This window comes from Alexandromys fortis, unplaced genomic scaffold (assembly GCF_014885135.2).
Source record: "Alexandromys fortis isolate MF-2015 unplaced genomic scaffold, M_Fortis_MF-2015_v1.1 scaffold_92, whole genome shotgun sequence".
Lineage (NCBI taxonomy): Eukaryota > Metazoa > Chordata > Mammalia > Rodentia > Cricetidae > Alexandromys > Alexandromys fortis.
In genome coordinates this window covers 2590259-2610410 of record NW_026067972.1, presented here as the reverse complement: position 1 = coordinate 2610410, position 20152 = coordinate 2590259, and the positions used below count along the sequence as shown (strand labels likewise).

At 43.2% G+C, this 20152-nt stretch overlaps 1 protein-coding gene across 4 annotated transcripts in view; it reads left to right on the top strand.

The window, feature by feature from the left end:
- Positions 1-4796: 4796 nt before the first annotated feature.
- Positions 4797-20152, top strand: part of Tgfbr1 (transforming growth factor beta receptor 1) — a 60073-nt gene continuing 44717 nt past the window's right edge. The window contains exon 1 of one of the 4 annotated variants that reach the window (XM_050155945.1): positions 4797-5091. In XM_050155945.1, coding sequence (XP_050011902.1) covers positions 5001-5091 — 91 coding nt within the window. In that variant the 5' untranslated portion in view covers positions 4797-5000. Of the gene's footprint in view, positions 5092-5328; positions 5416-20152 lie in introns of those variants that run through there. The other 3 variants (XM_050155946.1, XM_050155948.1, XM_050155947.1) reach the window with 3 other exon arrangements.

Here is a 20152-nt window from a genome sequence, read left to right as displayed (position 1 = left end):
AAGAAGGTACCTTTGAGAAGCCTCCATGTGTTCAGCCACCCAGAAGTGTTCCCATCCTAGCTCTGTTGAGCTTTCATGGAGACTTCATCACATAGGCGTGGTTGAAACACGGATAAACATGTAAAACATGACTGGACAAGACGTTTCGTTCTAGAGTGCCTAGCCTGGGTAGAGAAGCTTAGCAAGGCTGCCAGTCTGACTTTGCAGCATCCCTGGGGAGGATAGAAAAACTCTTTCTTAAGTTCAGGTATTATGCCAAACAGGATGGCTAAGTTTCTAGGTTCAGTGCCTCTAAGATTGTGTGTGTGTGTGTGTTTATGTGTGTGTGTGTGTGTGTGTGTGTGTGTGTGTGTGTTGGAGCGGGGAGTCGTTTTTATACCCAGCTTCAGGGAAGAGAAATTCTAGTTGCTGTGGCTTACCTTGAGGACAAAAAGGGAGCTAGAAACCATGGATCATATACATATGTGTATATATATATATACATATACATGTGTGTATCATAATTTCTATGCTTTGATTTTGGTCTCTACTCAGTTCCTGCCCAGACCAGTGGGGTAGGGCAGAAGTAAGCCTAAGTGCTAACACTGCATTGCCATGGCAGCAAGCCCAGGCTAGCCTGCTGGAGGAGCTGACTGACCACCTAGAGGAAGGAGCAGACTGACCCTGACAGCGTGCTCACACCAGAGCTTAGCTGAGACTGCTTACGTTGGTCTAGACCAGAGAAGCCACTGTGCTTACCCACAGTCTCCTGGACAATACCACGTGCCCTTGGTCCCCAGCCACTGAACTGTGAGGTACATTGTTATTCAGTCAGGAGCACCAAGAGAGAGCAGTCCCTAGCAAGGGCATGAATCAATAATATTCTTCAGGTCAGAACACAAGCTAGAAACTGCTATGTCAGAATAGGCTTATGAGCAGAAACGGGATGTTCTAAGATTTAGAATGAAGACTTACCTTTCCTCGTGCAGTAGGAAATAGCTAAGTGCTTTAGAGCTGGCATACTCGATCCCCAAGTTTATTTGGGACCCATTTTCCTTCCTGTTAATCCTGCTGTCAGCCATCACCAATGTGTTGCTGTGTCTCCAGGAGCTGCAACTATGTTTCAGGAAGAAAGTGAGGAAGTGGAGTGTTTGCCTCTTGTTTAAATGGTGTTTTAGTCAGGTTTCTTTAAGAAAAGTGAACGGACAGACCGTATGTGTCAGTTTATTAGAATATCCCACAGGATGTATGCATTCCAACAGTAGCTCTCTCACACTGGAGAGGCTGAGAATCTAGGAGTTGCTCAGTCCAAGAGGGTGGATGTCTCAGCAGTCCCAGCCCGGTGTTGGAAAAGCCTGGAGAGCCGCTGATCTTCAGTCTGCCTCAGATGCCCAAAGAAGCTATGTCCAAGGTTGGTGAAGGACTTCTACAGCGATGGCATCCATAAACTTGCTGAGGAAAGCGGGCAAAACAAACAAGCAGGGGGAAAAAAAACATAAAGATAAAAATTTCCGGGCTACCACCAAAAGATTCAGCTTAGGGTGAGTCTTCCCACCAAATAATCTGACTGAGAAAACTCCTCACAGGAGAGGCTCGAGGCTTGGGTTTAGTAGATTCCAATCCAGGTGAGCTGACAGCCAAGGTTAGTCACTACAAATAAAGGGAAACAGATTCGACTGGGAAGGGAACTGATTCTAGTCGTGTTTTTGCCGGACTGAACTCTGCTGGATGCTCATCTAGGTGTGGAGTTTGAACAAGTTTGAGATCACCCCGGGCCCCCAGTGAGCTGCTTTCCCTTCAGAAGGTAGGAATCTGGTACCAAGCAAATCTAGGAATGGCTACGGATGAGGCAACTTTGCTCTTTATTTCAGAGAAAGCATCTTACCGAAGAGAATCAGCCGAAGGGAAAAACAGCCAGTGTACTCAGTGTAAAGACTGAGAGGTTTTGCTGAGCAGGGGACAGGGCACTGGAGTAACTTCCAGGACCAGCTCCACAGCTGACCCGCCAAGCAATGATCCTCATCCTCTCTCTTTTCCCCTTGAAATCAAGATATTAGAGAGAACTTTTTGAGAAGCGGTGGAGACTAAGATGGGAATGACCATTTGGGTCTGATTCCCTACCCACAACCATTCATTTAGTCTCACAACAAAGCTCTGCGTAGGTTATTATCTCACTTAGAGGGTCAGAGGCAGGTGGGGGGCATGCACATGCGTGGTTGTGGGGGGGTGGGGGTGGGGAAGGTGGAATGAGTAGAAACCATGCAGGTCAAGATCCGTAGCCAGAAAATGCCCAGGGTGACTAGGCTCTGTAAGTCTCCAAGGCTGGGGGCTTCTTCCCTTGGCCCGACCTGTCTCCAGATGAACATGGGTTTGTCCATTTTGCTGGATTTAAGTAAGTCAAGGTCTTCGGAAGTGGCCAGGTGTCCTGGGCAGCAGAAGCTCCTAAGGAGTTTACCAGCAATACGGGTTCTTGGACTGCCTCCCGAGGAACTCAAGCAGGCATTCCAGGGCCCAGACCTGGACATCTGCATCAGGAAAACTGCAGCCCCCCCATTCTAAAATGACAGTTTACTGTTCCACTCTAACCCAGTTTATTTTCAGCTCTGTGGCTCATGGAAATTTCCTCCTAATATCAGGAAGATACGGTTTAAAAATAATCTGTTTCTCCTTCCTGGTCCTAGGTTTTCTAGTGAGCACACTTAGTTCCATGGAAAATGTTCAGTACCTGGAAGTGTGTCACGGAAGACGGCCTCGCATTGATCAGTACAGGCTTCAGAAGGCAAAGCCTTGGGTGAGACTCAAGGTTAACATCGTGCAGAGGGGAAAATGGCATTAACTAAATATTTACTATGTCTCAGACACTGCCCCAGACACATTGTGTCATTAAGACACCCTGGCCTTGTGAGTCAGTGCTTTTATTATTTGCTACCCACTAATAAAGATAACCAGAGGGGGAAAAAACCTATGGGATTAATTATTCATGCGTTAAGTAAAAAAAATCTCTTGAGATCTTATGCAAGACACACACTAGACCAGGAAAAGTAAAGTAGGGGGAGGGGCATCATCTTGGCATTTGTCTATAACGCAGGTGTTGGGGGGGGGTAGTGGGGAGCTGAAGAGACAAGAGGGCTAAAGCAAGAGGGTTCCAAGTTCCAGTCTAGACTGGTTTACATATAACGAGATCCGGTCTTTAAAACCCAAGGGCTGGGGGAGGTGAGTGGTTAAGAGCCTTGCTGCTCTTTGCAGAGGAAGGGGTTCTGTTCCTAGCACCCACATCAAGCAGTTCGCAACCGCCTGTAACTCCAGTTTCAAGGGATTAGAGGCCCCTCCTCTGGGCTCCAAGAAGCACCGCATTCGCACGGAGCACATATTCGCAGGCACACATAAGTCTTTCAAAAGAGTGTAGCTCATTTGTAGAGTACTTGCCTAGGAAGTACAAGGTCTTTGGGGCGGGGGTGAGGTGGGGGCAGGCACCGGACATTTTTGGTGTGACAAGACCCTTGAAATCTCCCAGAGTCAATCGCATTTGAAGCTGGTCAGTCTCTGCGGCTTCAGTGCACTTGAGCCAGGGGAGCTGAGGGCTGCTGGATCTGGAGCCCCAGAGAACTGGCCCGGGAGAGCCAGCCTGTTCAGGCTCTGGCAAGTTGAGGACTTGCTCAAGCGTGTCCTAGCTGCAGCCAAGGTGGAGGGAGTTTCAGACCCCATCTCTAACCCCCACGGTTTCCCTTCCTAGCAGGATCTAACTCGTGGGAAGTGACTCCGAAGCAATTTACCAATCGATACTAGAGGCCGGCTGATTCCTACTACCGAGCTTTATTTAATTTCGAGTTCAAATCACACAGAAAATAAAATTTTCTCCTTAAAAGGCTCTGCGGAAAAATGCTGTCGGTGCCATGCGGCCGCCTCCGTGGCTGTGTTTGTGTCTGAAGAAAGGACTAGTCTGACAGGAAGAATTACAAATCTGGAGCTCATTTTGGCGTCCCCGAGGGAAGGTGGGTGGAGCGTCTCACAGTAAATTAGGAATTCAGAATGAAAGCGGAGCTGAGTTTATTTGGGTTTTTAGTGACACCTCGAAATTATTACACAGGCGTGTCGGAGACAGCTCAAAGTACCTACGACTGCTCCCGCTTCGCCCCGGGGCGGGATGCTCGGTAGGGCAGTTCCCCCCTCTTTCGAAACCCGTGGGACTCTCCGCTTCCCTGCGGGGTCAGGAAGGGTGGGAGGGAAGGAGGGCGGCTGGGATCCCCAGTCTGGGTTTGTTAATGCTGCTGAGAGGCGGAGGCCAATCGGGGGTGTGTCTGGGCTCCGCCTCGGGTATCCGGATCTGGGATCCGACTTTCGGACTGGAATTTGAGGAGGGAGCGACAAGGTCTGGGGCGGACGTGGAGAGCAGAAATCGGGTTATCTTGCAGGGAGGCTGGAAGTTGAGGCATTGGTCCAGGCAGGGGAAGTTGAACGGCGGACGGTACTGAGGGTCTGAGTGGCGAGAGTTGGGCTTTGCTGGAGCAGGGCTGTACCGGGGAAGTCAGGGTGGGGTTGGGATAGAAGAAAAGAGCGTGCAACGGTCACAAGCTTTCCCTGAGCCTCTCGCACAGGCACACCCTGCGCTCAGCCGGGACCGCGGGCTCCGTCTAGCGCGCTGGCTGGACCCTGCCCCCACCCGCCGGTAGAGCGCGAGCCGCCCCGCTGTGGCTGGAGTAGGGGCGCCCAGCGGTGCGGGGGCGTGGCCAGAGGCCCAGCAGTGCGGGGGCGTGGCTAGAGGCCGAAGCCCGCGGCCGCCCATTGGCCACCCAGAGGCCCCGCGGGCGGGGCTCTCGGCTGGGTCCCTCTAGGGCGCTCTCGGGCGGCGGGGGAGGCGGGGTCGGCGGGAGCCGGGCAGCCAATGGGCGCGCGTCCCTCGAGCAGTTACAAAGGGCCGGAGTGAGGCCGCGGCGGCGGCGGGGAGGTGGGGCGAGGCGAGGCGAGGCTTGCAGGCGAGAAGCTGCGGCCGGGGCCGGGCCACAAACGGTGCCGGCGGGACCATGGAGGCGGCGGCTGCTGCTCCGCGTCGCCGGCTGCTTCTGATCGTGTTGGTGTTGGTGGCGGCGGCGACGCTGCTACCGGGGACGAAGGGTGAGCGGCGGGCGAGCGCCTGCGGGGCGCGCGGGCCGGGCCCGGCCTCTGGCTCGCTTCTGCTCTTTCTCAAACATGGCGCGGGGCCGGGGGCGCAGGTGGCGGCGCCCGGCCGGCCGGGCTTTCCTGACCCGGCAGGCGCCACGCGAGCCGGGGCGGGGAGGAGAGGCGGGGCGGGGGCGGTGTCGGGCGCGGGTGGCCGAGCGCCGGGAGGCTGGTCCTCTGAGTCTCCCGGGGGCAGCGACTGGCTAGCCTGCGGAAGTCGGGGGATGCCCTCGGGGGCGCGAGGCCGGCCGGGACCGTGGCCCCCGAGTCCCTTCCCAAGTGGGTCCGGGCCTGGGGCTGCTGGGGTGTGGGCGGGCACAGGAGTGGAAGCGGTCGGGGGATCGGAGCTTGGAGGGCTCCCCAGGGGTTTGTAAGGGACGCCGAGGTCCGAGACCCTGGGTGCGCGGCGCTGTCTCGAGGGAAGACACCCGCCAAGGGCGACTCATCTTCCACTCGGGGGGCTTTGTGTGAGAAGCGGGCGGGAAGATACGCGGAATGTTCGCTCTTCTTGCGTCTGGGAAGAGTTAAGAGTCCTGTAACCAGAGGGCTAGCGGTTGTCTTGCGAGTAGAAACTTGAACGTTTGTTCACTCTTCAGGTTTGGGAACGTTTTAATGGGATTGATGCTGTAGAATTGACCGAATGCTTCATTTTCTCGAAGGGGTCGTTGCTTTGGATCTATGGTTTCCTTAAGTGAAGGTAGTTTTAGGATCAGACTTCTGTGTAGCTGGGTTTTGAGTGGGAGAATGTTGTGTGGTTTTCCAAAATATTAATGCTGATCGTGATACTGGATGTCACCCCGTGGAGGGAAGAGGGAAAACTTTGTCAGTTACCGGATTAAAATAGGAGAAAACAAAATGCCGAGGCTCAGCGTTAGCAACTAAAATACAGTGAAAATACATTTCTGTTGCTGAAATTTGATAACAATTTAAAAAAAAAACTAAAACCAGCCAAAAGTCTCTCTAGACTGTGGTTGCTAGCTATTGTTAAACTTAATAGTTAACTACTTACTATTAGTCGATTATAATGCATATGCAAAAGGTACACCATAGTACAGTATCAGACACCCATAACCGAACCTTCAGGGCTACCAGTATTTGTCCTGTATATTGACATGAAAACTAAGATGCAGGAGATTAAGTTCTTACTAAGTGCAGAAGTTAGGATTTGCACTTAGGCCTTTCAGAGTTCAAAATCGGTGCACCTGCTACACCAAGGTAGCATAGCCCACTTAAAGAACAATTGGTATTTAATACTTACAGCTTAGGTGTCTTTTTAAATTTACTTGAACATACCCTCCACATAGGTTTGCATTAGAAGATACTGTGGGTTCTAACATTGACTTAGGAAGGAAGACAGTTGGGGGCAAAATGGGGGAATTGTAATAATTATGCATCAACTATAAGTGGCCCTTGCTCTACTCAGTTCTTTGACTAAAGTAATTCATTCTTTTCTACCTAGGACAAAGCACAGCACATGCATGTATTTAGCAGTTTTGATTTGGAGGCTGAGAAGGTTGGTCCATGCCCTGGAGGAGTTTATCTCCTACTTAGGCAATTGTGTAATACAAACTGGCCTAGATGCTCTTACTGCTCAGAGCCTAAACTAGCACTTCATAAACTTTTCCTATTTGACACCCTCTTTTCTCAAGAAATTGTCTGTGACCTTGAATATATAGAGTAGAAAGCAGGTATATAAATCAAACATTGTGATAATAATTTAAAATTATTTTAAAACGATTGGTACATACAGTTTTGCCGTTTATTAAGGACTAAAGCAAATTTTCATAGTAATGAGGTGGGTGCGTTTATTTTACATAAAGAATTAAATCATTCAATGCCACTTCACGTAATTACATGTGTTTAGGGCCATTTCAGAAAGTGTTGGAAAGTCTGTCTTAATCACAAGTTGAAATTCATTTAACAATTTTTAACTTAAACAGTTTTTAAAATCAAACATTCTAACACATATACCACTTTGTACACATGAGGAATGGAAATCTTTTCTGTAGTTAGCCATTAAATTTCTGAAAGAGTAGAAAATTTTGTATGTACAGCAAAAACACTAAAACTCATAAAATAATAGTCTGGACTGTTTTGGCACTGCGCAGCATGACACCGTGTCTGTTCAGAGCCAAGGCCGTGGTGAAGTTGCATGATGCAGCGTAAGCACGTACTGCCAGAAACACCTCAGATTCATTACTCATTTGATTTTGACTTAGTTTTGGGGTGTTGTATATTCAGAAGTCCTCTTCTGTTGCCAGAGTTTTTGGGACCCTCCCCAGCGCCTGTATATGGAGTTATGACTCAGTTTAAGAAGCTGTGGCCAGCCTGGCACAGTGGCACATGCCTTTAATCTCACCACTTGAGAGGCAGAGGCAGAGATCTCTGTGAGTTTGAGGACAGCCTGGTCCACATAGTGAGTTCTAATCCTACCTTAAAAGAAGCTGTGGCTTAGATAAGTTATGCTGATGTTTCAGTGTGTCCTTTTAAACATTCAGAAAAAACTTGCATGTCTTTTCTTTATAATTTAGCTTCTTTTAAAACTGCAAGTTGCTCTTCACTGTCTATTATTTATATTTTGCTGCCAATATAGATTTTTGTAGAGAAATTGGTCCTTTGTCATTGGTACACAGTATTACTGTTTATATCTGCATCACATGTTCAAATGCTGTTTGTTGCCTGCCATTTCATTACTTTCTTGGAAAACATTCCTACCAGCTTAGTCTTGCCAGTTACCCCCAAATCTACTTTTTTTTTTCTTTATGAACCAGTGCCAAACTGTCCTGGGCTGTCCATCAAGGTTTGAAGGTCTCTGCTGTGTAGTTAGTACCCAGAGCAGCACTTGAGGCTTGTGATTAGGTCCACCCACCTAGAGAGATGACATCTCCGAACATCTCCAAACTACAAACTCTGCGTTCTAATGGTAGCTGCTTTCCCACCAGTTCCTGACTCTTCAGCCCTCTCACTGTGGGCTTCACCTTGTCCCTTCTATGGGAATCAGAGGACAGAAATTCTCAGACTGACATTCTGTGTAGGCTTCACTTAGCTCTCTTTGAATGCTGTCTCTTGGAAATGTATAGATTAAAGTTTGTGTTACCCATTGCTACCATCCTGTGTTGTTGACTAACTGTATGAGTACATATTGAGTATCCAGTGTAGTAGTAGTATGTCTTTTCATTATGTCCTTAGAACCCAGCACTGTGTCTTATATTATGTTCTACATAAATGTGTCTTGATTAAATAAATTCTGTTTGACTGGGTAGTCCTATTTATGTAAGTACAGATTATGCTATATTAATTTAGAGTTACATGTTTATTATATATATATATATATATATTTGGAGAATGTTGCGTGGTATGATAAAACAGCTATTTACTTTGTGATACTTGCTTTGTATAATTCATGAAATTGTAGAAATCAGTTGAGAAAAGTATGTGAAGTTTCTGGTTTTTTTTAGCAGTGAGTAGGATAGCCACTGCCCAATAGGATATTTGTGTTTTGATTGGTTAAACAAGCTACTACCCTTGTAGTGCCTATTGTTAAATGTTTTTAATACAACTTTTTTTATGGAGAGACATATTAGTATTTGACAAGAAAGTAGTAGTATAGACTGAAGTGACTGGAGAGGGCTTCCTGGACACTTTCTGACTAAAAATGGTTTTGAAGGGTCTCTAGAATTCAGATAGACACATAGGAGGATTTGATGATTTTTAAAGTTCTTTATGTTTCCAGTTACTGCAGGACAAGAATCAAGCCAAATGATTTTTTAGAGTTAGGTCCCTTAGTCTGCATTGTGTGTTTGAATGTATTGTCTTTCCCCCAGTTATGAAAACTCTGTAATCCATGGCTAGAAATGAGACGGAATGGAATTTTAAGTGGATGGTGTAAAGGAGAATAACATGATGGGAGCTTGCTCGCCAGTGCTGGGCGTTCCAGTTGTGACGATCATAGGTAGATCGTCATTTCAGTTTACCCTGGAGAATCCTGAGAGTTACCACATTCTCAGGGCTCCGCAGTGCCAAACTGAGAAAAGAAGGAATTGGGTTTTCTAGTTCCAAATCTGTGTCCTGTCCTGTGCTTTAAAATGAAAAGTAAAGGACTTGGAGATGAGGGAGGAACTGGATTAGTGCTGATTTCCTTAAGTGAAACTGATCTTGAATTAACAAAATTTAAGAAAAGTGAGTTTTTCAGGAGGGACGGAGGATGCTTATAGGTAAAAAGTCACTGTTTTTTATTGCTCATTAAGTGACTTGGTATAGTACTTACAGTTTAAGAGCAGTGGGCTGACAGAATTGTTGCATTTGTCTTGGTGTTAAGAAAGGTGTAGTTGAATTGGGTGCATGTGGGGAGGGGCTGCACACTGTGAGCCCTTTGCTGCACTTTCTTGTCATGGCTTACATAACACAATGTTTTCTGAACAGATGGACTGTGGTTTACTATCATGTGATTGGGACACATTTTTACTTCCTGCTTCTGGAATTAAGGGCAGATGCTGGCATGTTTCTCAGGGATGTTTTGCTTTTCTTCATAAAACTTGCTCTAGGAAATTTTGGACTAGTCTCAAATTTATAGTCACTTTGACCCAACCTAGCTGCAGCATTTAGGGCAGCATTGTAGGCCTCCCACCCTTTTTTTGAGAAAAGGTCTCGCTGTAGCTCAAACTTGCTAAGCACCTAAGACTGACCTTGAACTTCTGATCTACTGCTCCCAGAACAGTGCAGATCTATTTATTTATTTATTTATTTATTTATTTATTTATTTCCTTTTTTTTTTTTTCCTGTATTGAGGATTGAACCCAGAGTTATTTTGTTTGTTTGTTTTTAACATGCTGAGCAGTTGAGCTACATCCCTAACAGAGAATGTGTTTCTGAACCGAGTTTTCTTAAGAACACATCCAAGTACTTTCCACAAAAATTAAAATTCATTTTGTTGAAGTAGATCCTTTTTTAACCGTGTAGTTGGCCTACAGTCCAGTCACTGTAGGTCATTCTAGTGACTACTTTATTGTGAACTTATAATTGGTTGACTTACCAGGTTCTTGTTTTTGTTTTACCATATATCCATTTTTTAAATACCAGTGGAGTAAAGCTGACTATATGGGTTCAGTTTTACTGATCTGATAACATTTTTTTTGTTTTCTTGAGTCAGGGTTTCTCTGTGTAATAGTCCTGGATGTCCTGGAACTCACTCTGTAGATCAGGCTGGCCTCAAACTCAGAGATCTGTCTATCTCTGCTTCCCCAGTGCTGGGATTAAAGGCATGTAATCACTGTCTGGCCTAATAGGGTATTTTATAAATCTTTTCCCCCATTTGGTAACCTGAAAACAAGACATGCAAAAATAATTCCTAGCTCAAATAACAACCCCTAGCTATACAAGTAGGCTGCATTAATATTCATTAGAAGAATATAAGGCCCAGTGGCGCATGCCTTTAATCCCAGCATTTGGGAGGCAGAGGCAGGTGGATCTCTGTGAGTTCGAGACCAGCCTGGTCTACAAGAGCTAGTTCCAGGACAGGCTCCAAAACCGCAGAGAAACCCTGTCTCGAAAGACCCCCCCCCCAAAAAAAAAGTATAATATAATATAAGCATTTACTTATCTTGTCTCATTTAACCTAATAGCCAACCCTGGATGCTAGTTAGTAGCACACAAAAGGAGCAGATTCTTTTTTACACACTGATTAATTTTGAAAAGTCTGTGGTGGTACAAATCAAACCTGGGGCCTTGAACATGCTGAGTAAGTCTTCTGTCCTAAATTAAATCCCTGGGGCCACAAAATGGCTGCATTTGTCCCAGGTCTAGGCAGCCAGTGCTCAGAAGATAACTGTGGATTTTGATGACATAGATCCTCTTCAGCATTCTATAGCATGAACCACAGTTCCTAAGGTTTTGTGTTTGACCTTTCACTAATAGAGACTTTTATAATAGCAAGACTGTACTTCAGTTGGAATAGCTATAGACTAATAATAGTCCAGCTAGTAAGCCACAGATGATGGTGTGCTACCATTAACCCCTTCTATCTGGGTAGACAGAATTGACAAGAGTTTGCTTAGGTTGGGACTTAGTTTGTAAACTATCTATTAAGGTAAATGCATGAGAAGCTTCTGATTTCTGTTTGACAGACAAGAAAATCAGAGTCATATTGTTAGGGTTACTTCAACAGGAAGTTCTTCTTTCCGTGAGAATATGAATCAAACTTTTTATTTTTCTACCTTAAAATTTTATTTATTCATTCATTCATTCATTCATTCATTCATCTGTGTATGCGAGTGTCTATGTCCTTCTCTCTCATTTTCTACCTGTTCCTTTGAGGCAGAATCTCTCCCTAAACCTGGGGCTTCTATTTTCTCAACTAGGCTGGAAGCCAGTAACCCTCCCATTTCTCTATCCCTCAGAGCTGGGGTTACAAGCATTTTTAGGGAGCCGTGCTTGCTACATTTGTGCTAGGATCTGAACTCTGGTCATCAGGATTCTGTATTGAGCTACCGTAACTACTGCGTCATCTCTTCAGCACTCCCCTCCCTTTTTAAAATAGTTTTGAAACTTGGTCTTGCTATAGAGTCCATGCTGGCCACTGTGTAGTCCCAGACTTTCCTGGGGCCTCAGCTGCTATGTGCTAGGATTACAGGCATGTACCGCCATGCCTTGCGGCTTGAGCTTGTCTTAATTACAGTTTGGTTTTGCAACTGTAATTGACTCAGTGTGTAATCTTTCCTTAAAGTTATATTTTTAGGTAATTTGAGTATCACTCATGAACCCAATCATAGTTGATCTTTTTATTTGTATTGGTTTGTAGAGCCCATATTAAACTCCTGCTTTTAAAAGTATAGAAGTGAAAACAACTGAAATTTTGGATTAGAGAAAAACAAAACAGAGCTATCTACAATTATTAACATTAAAATAGATGCTTTTTGTATTTCTGCACACTAAAAATATACTCATTTTTTCAGTTATTTTAGTGTTTATGTATGTGTGTGTGTAGCCAAGTGTCTGTCATGCAGATGTCAAGTATCTTCCTATATTACTTTCAACCTTTTTGAGATAGGATCTCAGACAGAACCTGGAATTTGCTGTTCCTGCTAGACTGGCTGGCTAGGGAAAATTCAGGGAATGCTCTGCCACATGCTGAGATTACAGATGTGTACAGCTGTGCTCAACTTTCTATGTGGGTGCAGGGGTCTTAATTCACCTTGTCCTGCTTGCACAGCTAGCTCTTTACCAGTTGAGCCACTCCCCTTCAAATACTCTGAACTGTTGTGTTTAGAAGTTTATCAGTGCTGATAAAAGTGCTTTTCATGACAAAGTTCCAGTTTGAAAATGTTTTTCTTAGCAAATATTTAGTAATGGTTAGCAAGATGGAAAATACAGAAAACTTAGATGACAGGCTTTCATTTAGAAATTATAGTGCTGAGAGACATTGGCACAGACTCAGCTATAGCAGCCACAAAAACTACTTTGCAGAGGCGGTGGAGGTGTAGCTGCCTTGCAGGGGGTGGTAGGGCGCAGAGGATGGAAAGAGAAGCAGTCCTGGTTCTCCAGTCAGAGTGGCACCATGATAAAGTTTTAAGAATTTTCAGCAAATGAGTAAAAGTTTGTCATGTTGGGGATGGATGAGTAAGAGAATTGTGAAAACTGGGCTATTAGTTTTACTGTGGGGGGTAAAATGTTTACCTGTACCACAGAGGAAGTGGAGCAGGGCAGCTGCCTGGAGAGACTTTGGAATTAGTTTGATGATATTGGAAATGGAGTGGAAAAGTAGCTCTGTGACATGTCAGTCAAATCAGATTTAATTGTTTCCTGGTACCTGACTGGCTTCTTCCCTCACCTCTCCAAAGTCGCTCAGATGTCCTTTTTTCTCCAACCCATTTTACAAACTGTTTTAGTCTTTTTTTTTCTTTTCTGTTCCCACATGGTCTATTTATTTATGTAAATACCGTATATATTTCCTGTGTTTCTTTCTTTTTCCTGCTAGAGGGCAGACGCCAAGAAAGCAGGAGTCTTTGTGTTGACTGGTGTATCTCAAATGCACAGAAAGTGCATGGTAAATAAGTAAGTGGCAGCAGTCTGGGCACCTGGAAAGTGTCTGTTATAAGGAGTCTGGAAAGAGAAAGATTAAAGAAAAATGAATTGTGACTTGAGAAAGTTGAGTTCGAGGTATCCAAGTGCAGCTGTCCGGTAGGGAGTGAAGAGCAGACTCTAGGCAAGGAAATGCCTTGCCACTATCTTCTTTCATCCCACACTCTTTTCTTTGGTTCTGGAAGTCTGAAAAGCAATATTAAGAAGGGTGTTCTAACCCTGAAGTCCTAACTTGGATCTGGACCCTGCTTGGTTCATTGGATTGTTCCTCGCTCCTATGTTGCAGGGCCTTACTTTGTGTATTTTCCCACCTGCCTAACACAGAAGATAGGTGTTCAGAATCTGATCTTCTGTTATACTGAACTAAGGAAAACATCCAGTCTATTTAGGAATTTGCCTGGCTCCTGACTGAGAAGACAGGAAGTCTCCTGTTTGGAGTTTAGGTTTACACCATTGGTCTCAGGTCATGGTTGCTGATATTACATGAATCTTTCTTGGAGTTCTCCAGTACCTGTTCTGTTAAACGGTTTGTTTTATTTTGTTGTTTTCTGCGACTCTTCTGTCCATGACTCAAACCCAGTGCTGTCTATCTCTAGACTGTTTCATTTTCTATTTGAACTGCTCTAACTGAAGTTTGTTTCCCTTCCGATTTTGAAGGCAGCTTCCCAGAAAGTTAGTAGTGTCTTTGTTTCTAAGAATAGATAACACAACATACCTGTCTGTAATTATCTTCTAATGGGTTGTTTCATTGGGAGCACTTTGCGAAGGTTAAATGTTCACTTGCATGCCCACTGTGAAGGTAGTATACAGCGGTGTTTGTAATGTACCTTGTGTGAGCCTGACATAGTAGATACTCAACAAGTGGGAATTAATACATATTTAAGTAAGTGAGGGACTACCTTCGAAAAGATTTGTTTGACAAACTGAAGGTGATTTCAGCTCAAGGAAGAACTTTCTCAGTAGCAGCTGTCACAAAGTACCTGTTACTGCAAATCTGCAGGAGGACTATGCAGGCAGAGGCTGAAAAGCTGTGGAAGAAATTTCTTGCACTATGTGGAAGATTGGATTTGATTATGTCTCAGCTGTTTCTCCTGGAGAATTCTGTGTATTTTGTTGTAAAACAAACTTCCTTGTTTATTTAGTGTTTTAAGCTGTTACACAAGCTAAGCCCCACTAGGATTCATGTTTCAAGATGAACATTAATTTCATGAGGCTGGGGAGATGGCTCGGCAGCTAGGAGTGCTTGCTCCCTTTCCATAGAACCAGAGTTTGGTTCTCTGCACTCACATCAGGTGACTCACAACCACCTGTAACTTTAGTTTCAGAGGGTCTCACTCTCTCTTCTGGCCTCTGCAGGCACCATCGTATACCCATGCAGATACCTACAGACATACATGTGCGTGCATTGTGTGCGCGCTCACACACCCACACTTAAAAGATAAAGTCTCTTTTGAGCACTGGCTTCTTGTAATTACCTTATTGAACTGAGATATTTTACTTATTGATTGTCTTGTACCCTGGCTATTCTCCAAAAAGGAATTTAGCTTGAAATAAAATGAGACCAGAAGTAATGACTGGGAAACAGAAGGACTGGTTAGTGGTGGAAAAGAAGAAACTAACACTGTAGCTGAAAAGGGCTTTGCATTATACTTAGCACGATACTTAGTTAGCTGTTAATTTTCTAGCAGCAAGGGCAAAGGAGGAAGCTGAAGATCTCTTTGCCTATTACTAAGAATTCATGAATAACCCTCACCCTCCACCCCCACACAGCAAGATTTTGGTTTAACCCAAGCGCCAAACCCCCCAAGCACAAGATTACTGTGCTCAAAGAACCCCCAAGGTATAAAGTTACTGCTCAGCCGGGCATCTCTGAGTTCTTGTCCTAAGACCCACTCTTCCATACTTTCCTAGGGTTCAGTTTCGTACCTTCTGCCTCCATCTTTCCTTATTTAAGGCTGTGATTCAAGTGTGGACATATGAGTCCCTAATACCATGGAACAGCTGATGCAGAGCTGGGCATTGGAATTAAGCTTTGCTAGAAGCTAGAGGATAATGGATAGAGAACAGCATGAAACTATTTGGGCTGGCTTATAAAGACATTTTCCTAATGTTCTTCCATTGGCCTGTGTCCATCTGTCGGGCATCATCAAAGAATGGTCACCAGAGATGAACAGAATGAGGCATGTTTTTCTTCCAGCAGATCCATATAGGTCAGATGTTGAGAGTGTCTTTGTTTTGATTACTTTAGGGGAGATCACATGTACCCAGAGTATGTTCCCCTGTTTTACCAGTCTAAGATACCCACATCAACTTGAGGAACATTCTGTGTTTTGAGGCTTTCTAGAATCTTCCTGTTTCTTAGCAGAATCTGTTTTTATGTAAGCACCCAGAAAAGGATTGATTTGTGTTTGTTACTCTTCATGACTTATAAGGATAGCTTTTCTTTCTAAATTTTATTATTTATTTATTGTAGTAATTATTATTATTTATTATTTGAGTAGTTGATGACGACTTCAGGTTCTTTCCAGATTTATTTATTTATTTTGGCAGTTGTTGACGACTTTAGATCCTTTTCAGGGTTTTCCTGATTTCACCAGCAGGGCAAACCTAAAGTTCACCTTACTTTTGATTACTTGCTTCAGGATAACCATTCTGTCTAGGTTTCTTAGGTGTAGACCTCACTGGTTACATAATACTGTATTTATAGTTCTAGGACACCTTGTACAGGCATCCTGTTACATTTCTACAATATAAGAGCCTTAAATATGCATTGACATTCAGATAGATCCTATGACAAAAGCAAAAAATGAAAAGCCTTTGTACTGGACGCTAGGACTAATGGACATATTTGAGAGCTCTGAGCATGGAGGACTTAGCCAGACCTACTCTGAATACAGCGACAAGAGGAGCAACTGCGGCTTCTCATTTGTATGTGCGTGCGTGTATGGTTTTTTTCTTGATTGATTCATTTCTAAATTGAACTGTAATGTGCTCTAATTGAGTCTCTTTGTTTAGCACATGGCTGTTGATTTGAGTATTCTCCAATAGAGAAACTGACATTTTAATTTTGTTATTCAATGTGCAACAGATTTAAATAAAACATCAAGATGGTCTATTGTAGATTTCCTTCAATGGTAATTATATGTAATTATTTTTACCAAAATAAACAAGTTAAAGTAGTTTTAGTTATTTTATCTAATTTTATATTTTGAAAAAAATTACAAACCAGGGGCCAATTTGCTTGTGTTTCTCAGTGAGGAAAGATATTCTGATTGCACACCCTATACAGCTTTGGTATTGACACGTGACAAAAACAAAGCATAGCAGGATGGATTCTTTCTTCTTTCTGTATTGTGAGTCGAACATCATGATAGGCAGGTCCTTTACCACTGAGCTTCATCTATCCATAGATGAGATATATCAACTCCTAAACCCCCTTTTAAACGTTGTTTTGTTGTCGTTTTGTTTTTGTTGTTGTTGTTTTGTAAAGACAGGGTCTTATTCAGCTGCCCATCCTGGTTTTGAATTTGTGATTCCATTGTCTAAATCTCTCAAGTAGCTAGAACCTGTGAGCCCCTAGACCTGGCTTATGGATTGCTTTCTTAGGAACTGAAGTTTTATCTAATTCTTCTTTATCAATAAAAACTTGAAAGTCAGACATTGGAGTAAGAACTTAAATGATCAGAGAGGTGGTGGAGAAGTGACCAGTGACTCCCCTCCCCCTTCCTTAACCCAAAATCCAAAATCCTCCCTACTACTTCTTGTGTCTCTATATGTTCTTGATCCTCTAAAACCTCTCTGGCTAATTTTGGTCAGCTAGGAGCTAGCTCCATCCTGTGATTTAAAGTAAACTTTATTGACAGTTTGAGGAGTGTCAGGGTGCAATCAAAATATCCCACAACAATGAACTAATTTTTCCATCTTAAATTATTTTGCTTTTCTTAGTGTATTTTACTTTTGTGTCTTTTTACTTGTCCTTATGCATGTAAAAGTAAGTCTGTTTGTTCTCACATGCGTGATCACCATTGTGTCTTCCATGTTACCTTTTTATTAAACAAAAAAGGCCAATTATTTTAGTGAAATCTCATCTGTCATTCATTTGTTTGTTTTTGAGGCAGGGTCTTAAAATGTAGCTCCAGTTGGTCTGGAGTTCATTATGAGACCATGCTGGCCTTGAACTTACAGAGATCCACCTGGCTCTGCCTCTCTAGTGCTGGAATTGAGTCAAATTCAGCTTGCCCTTATCTGCTGATGGGAAATGTAGAAAAGAGGGTGGTAGGGAGGGAGCAGGCATCCGGCAGAAATGCAAGCTCAGAATTAAGGGTGCCTTGCAAAGAGTGTGCCCTGAGGAAATAGTCTTCCTAATCAGCTGGGTGCTTTAATAGTTTGGAGTCCCTGGAACTGGGAAAACAAGTCTCACAGAACAGGTGGATATAATCACCTATGATCTATTCTAAACCATTGCTAGAGCTTAGTAATTGCTGACTTGCATATAACTGTCATAATTCTGTAAGAAGAGTCTTCTGTGCTGTGTCTTCACTTCTCCAAGTGATACCAAGGCCCTCTGATCCTAGCAGGTCTTTATGTTTCTCCCACCCCTGCAGGTTCTCTTCAGTAACCACTTGTTAGTAGCAGTTGGAAGCCTACCACATTTCTACTGCCGAGTTTCTTGATATCTGTTTCATGGTCTGAAAACTTATCTCATCCCAGACTTTTCTATATACAAAGTTTAGACTTAAGAGTTCACCAAAAGGAGTTCAGTTACTGTGAGGTGGTTGTTTCCACTCCAGGGACTCTATGAGTCAATGGTTAAAATAGTATAGATACATTGTAGAATTTTTATGGAAGAATTCCTTTTGCTGGCTTAAGAAATCAACTTGCAAGTCAGGTAGTGGTGGTGCACGCTTTTAATCCCAGCACTCGGGAGGCAGAGATAGGCAGATCTCTGTGAGTTTGAGACCAACCTGGTCTACAAGAGCTAGTTCTAAGACAGCTAGGGCTTTTTTAGAAATCTTGTCTCTCATCTTGTCTCGAAAAACCAAGAGAGAGAGACAAAGACAGAGATAGAGAGACAGAGAGAGATATCAACTTGCATGATTTAATTCCGTTTTTTCTTATAGGAGGGACTATAGTTGCTTGTTTTCAAATTGCTTTTCTGGTGGAGATGAATAATTCAGATGAGAGAAGGCAAGAACACACAAGCTTGTGTAACTACTATGTGTTATCATTTTTAAGTTTTCAAGCTTTCTAATAGTGCCTACCATCTAATTTTGCTAGGCTCAATACATTTTTCATTCAGCAAACAATTTGGAATTAAGTAAAGCTCAAATACAGAGGGAATCAACCAAGGGTAGAATGAATTTGCTTCAGTAGAACAGGGAATAAGAATTTAATGTTGTGAATGCTACCTTTTTCATTATCATTAAAAGTCTTAGAGAATTATTTAACACCATAAACTCTGTACATGAAAAGCTTTTAAAAATCTAATTAAAGCCGGGTGGTAGTGGCGCATACCTTTAATCCCAGCACTCAGGAGGCAGAGGCAGGTGGATCTCTGTGACTTCTAGGCCAGCCTGGTCTACAAGAGCTAGTTCCAAGACAGGCTNGTTTTTCGAGACAGGGTTTCTCTGTGGCTTTGGAGCCTGTCCTGGAACTAGCTCTGTAGACCAGGCTGGTCTCGAACTCACAGAGATCCGCCTGCCTCTGCCTCCCGAGTGCTGGGATTAAAGGCGTGCGCCACCACCACCCGGCCAGAGTGCACACTTTTAATCCCAGTACTTCGGAGTCCTATGCCTTTAATCCCACCACTAGGGAGGTGGAGACAGGAAAGGATATGTCTGGGCAGAGAGACAAATACAAGGCAGGAGGAGGCAGGACCTCAGGTGCAGTCTGAAGCAGTTAGTCCGAGGAAACAGTTTGAGAACAAAATTGCCCTTTTAATCTGAGAATTTGGTAGAGGTAGAAGTGGCTGGCTGCACTGAACTCTCAGCTTTCATCCTCCAGTATCTGATTCTGGGTTTTTATTAAGAACAATTAGAATTTGTGCTACAATTAAGTCCACGAATATTTAGCAAATCTGAAAGATTATTTTCTTTTTGAAAATTTTCTAAGATTGTATTAATGTATACAGAGGACTGTAAATCTGCCTCCTCCTCCCCAGAAATATTTAAAATGCCACTAAAAAATGTCAAAATAATGTAATTTGTATCTGATAACAGGAAAATGTAACTATAATAAAATTAATACCAGACAAAGTAACAATCAAGCTGCAGAACACTAAGGTAAATGATGCTTTATTTTGATAAAAGATACCATTCCCCAGTATGCATTATTAATCTTTATGTAGCTATTAAAATATGTATATATGTCTAAACTGTTAAAATAGAAGACATTTATATAACTACTGTAAATTAAAAGCAGGATTCAAATTATAAGAATAAATATTTCATGAACTCCAATTTTGTAATCATAAATAGCATTCTTTCCTAATACTTCTGGATTTTCCAGGAGGTTTACCACATGGAGGTTTACAAAGAACATTCAAATTAGAAATTAACAGTAAATAAATAAATGCAAAATAGATAATTTAAAAATAATAGATAAAATAATCTTTTAGTTAAGGGAAATCTGGTTATAGACTAGAAATGAATATGCACCCTACATATCAAAAACTGCTTGGTAGTTCTGCTAAAGTAATGTGTAAAGAAAAATTTGAAGTCAAGGAGTTTGAAGATCAAGCTGGAGAGAGAACATTTCAGTAAATACAATGAAAATAGAAGTGCCGGAAAAATAGATTTTATCAGTAAACTACTGCGGCGGTTGGATTAATGAGCACCAATGATAATAGATATTTGAACAAGTTTAATAACAAAACCAGACTCACGAAACCAAGGTTCCAGCGGAGTACCCGGCGGAGACAGGAAGGGGCGGGCAGAGGCTG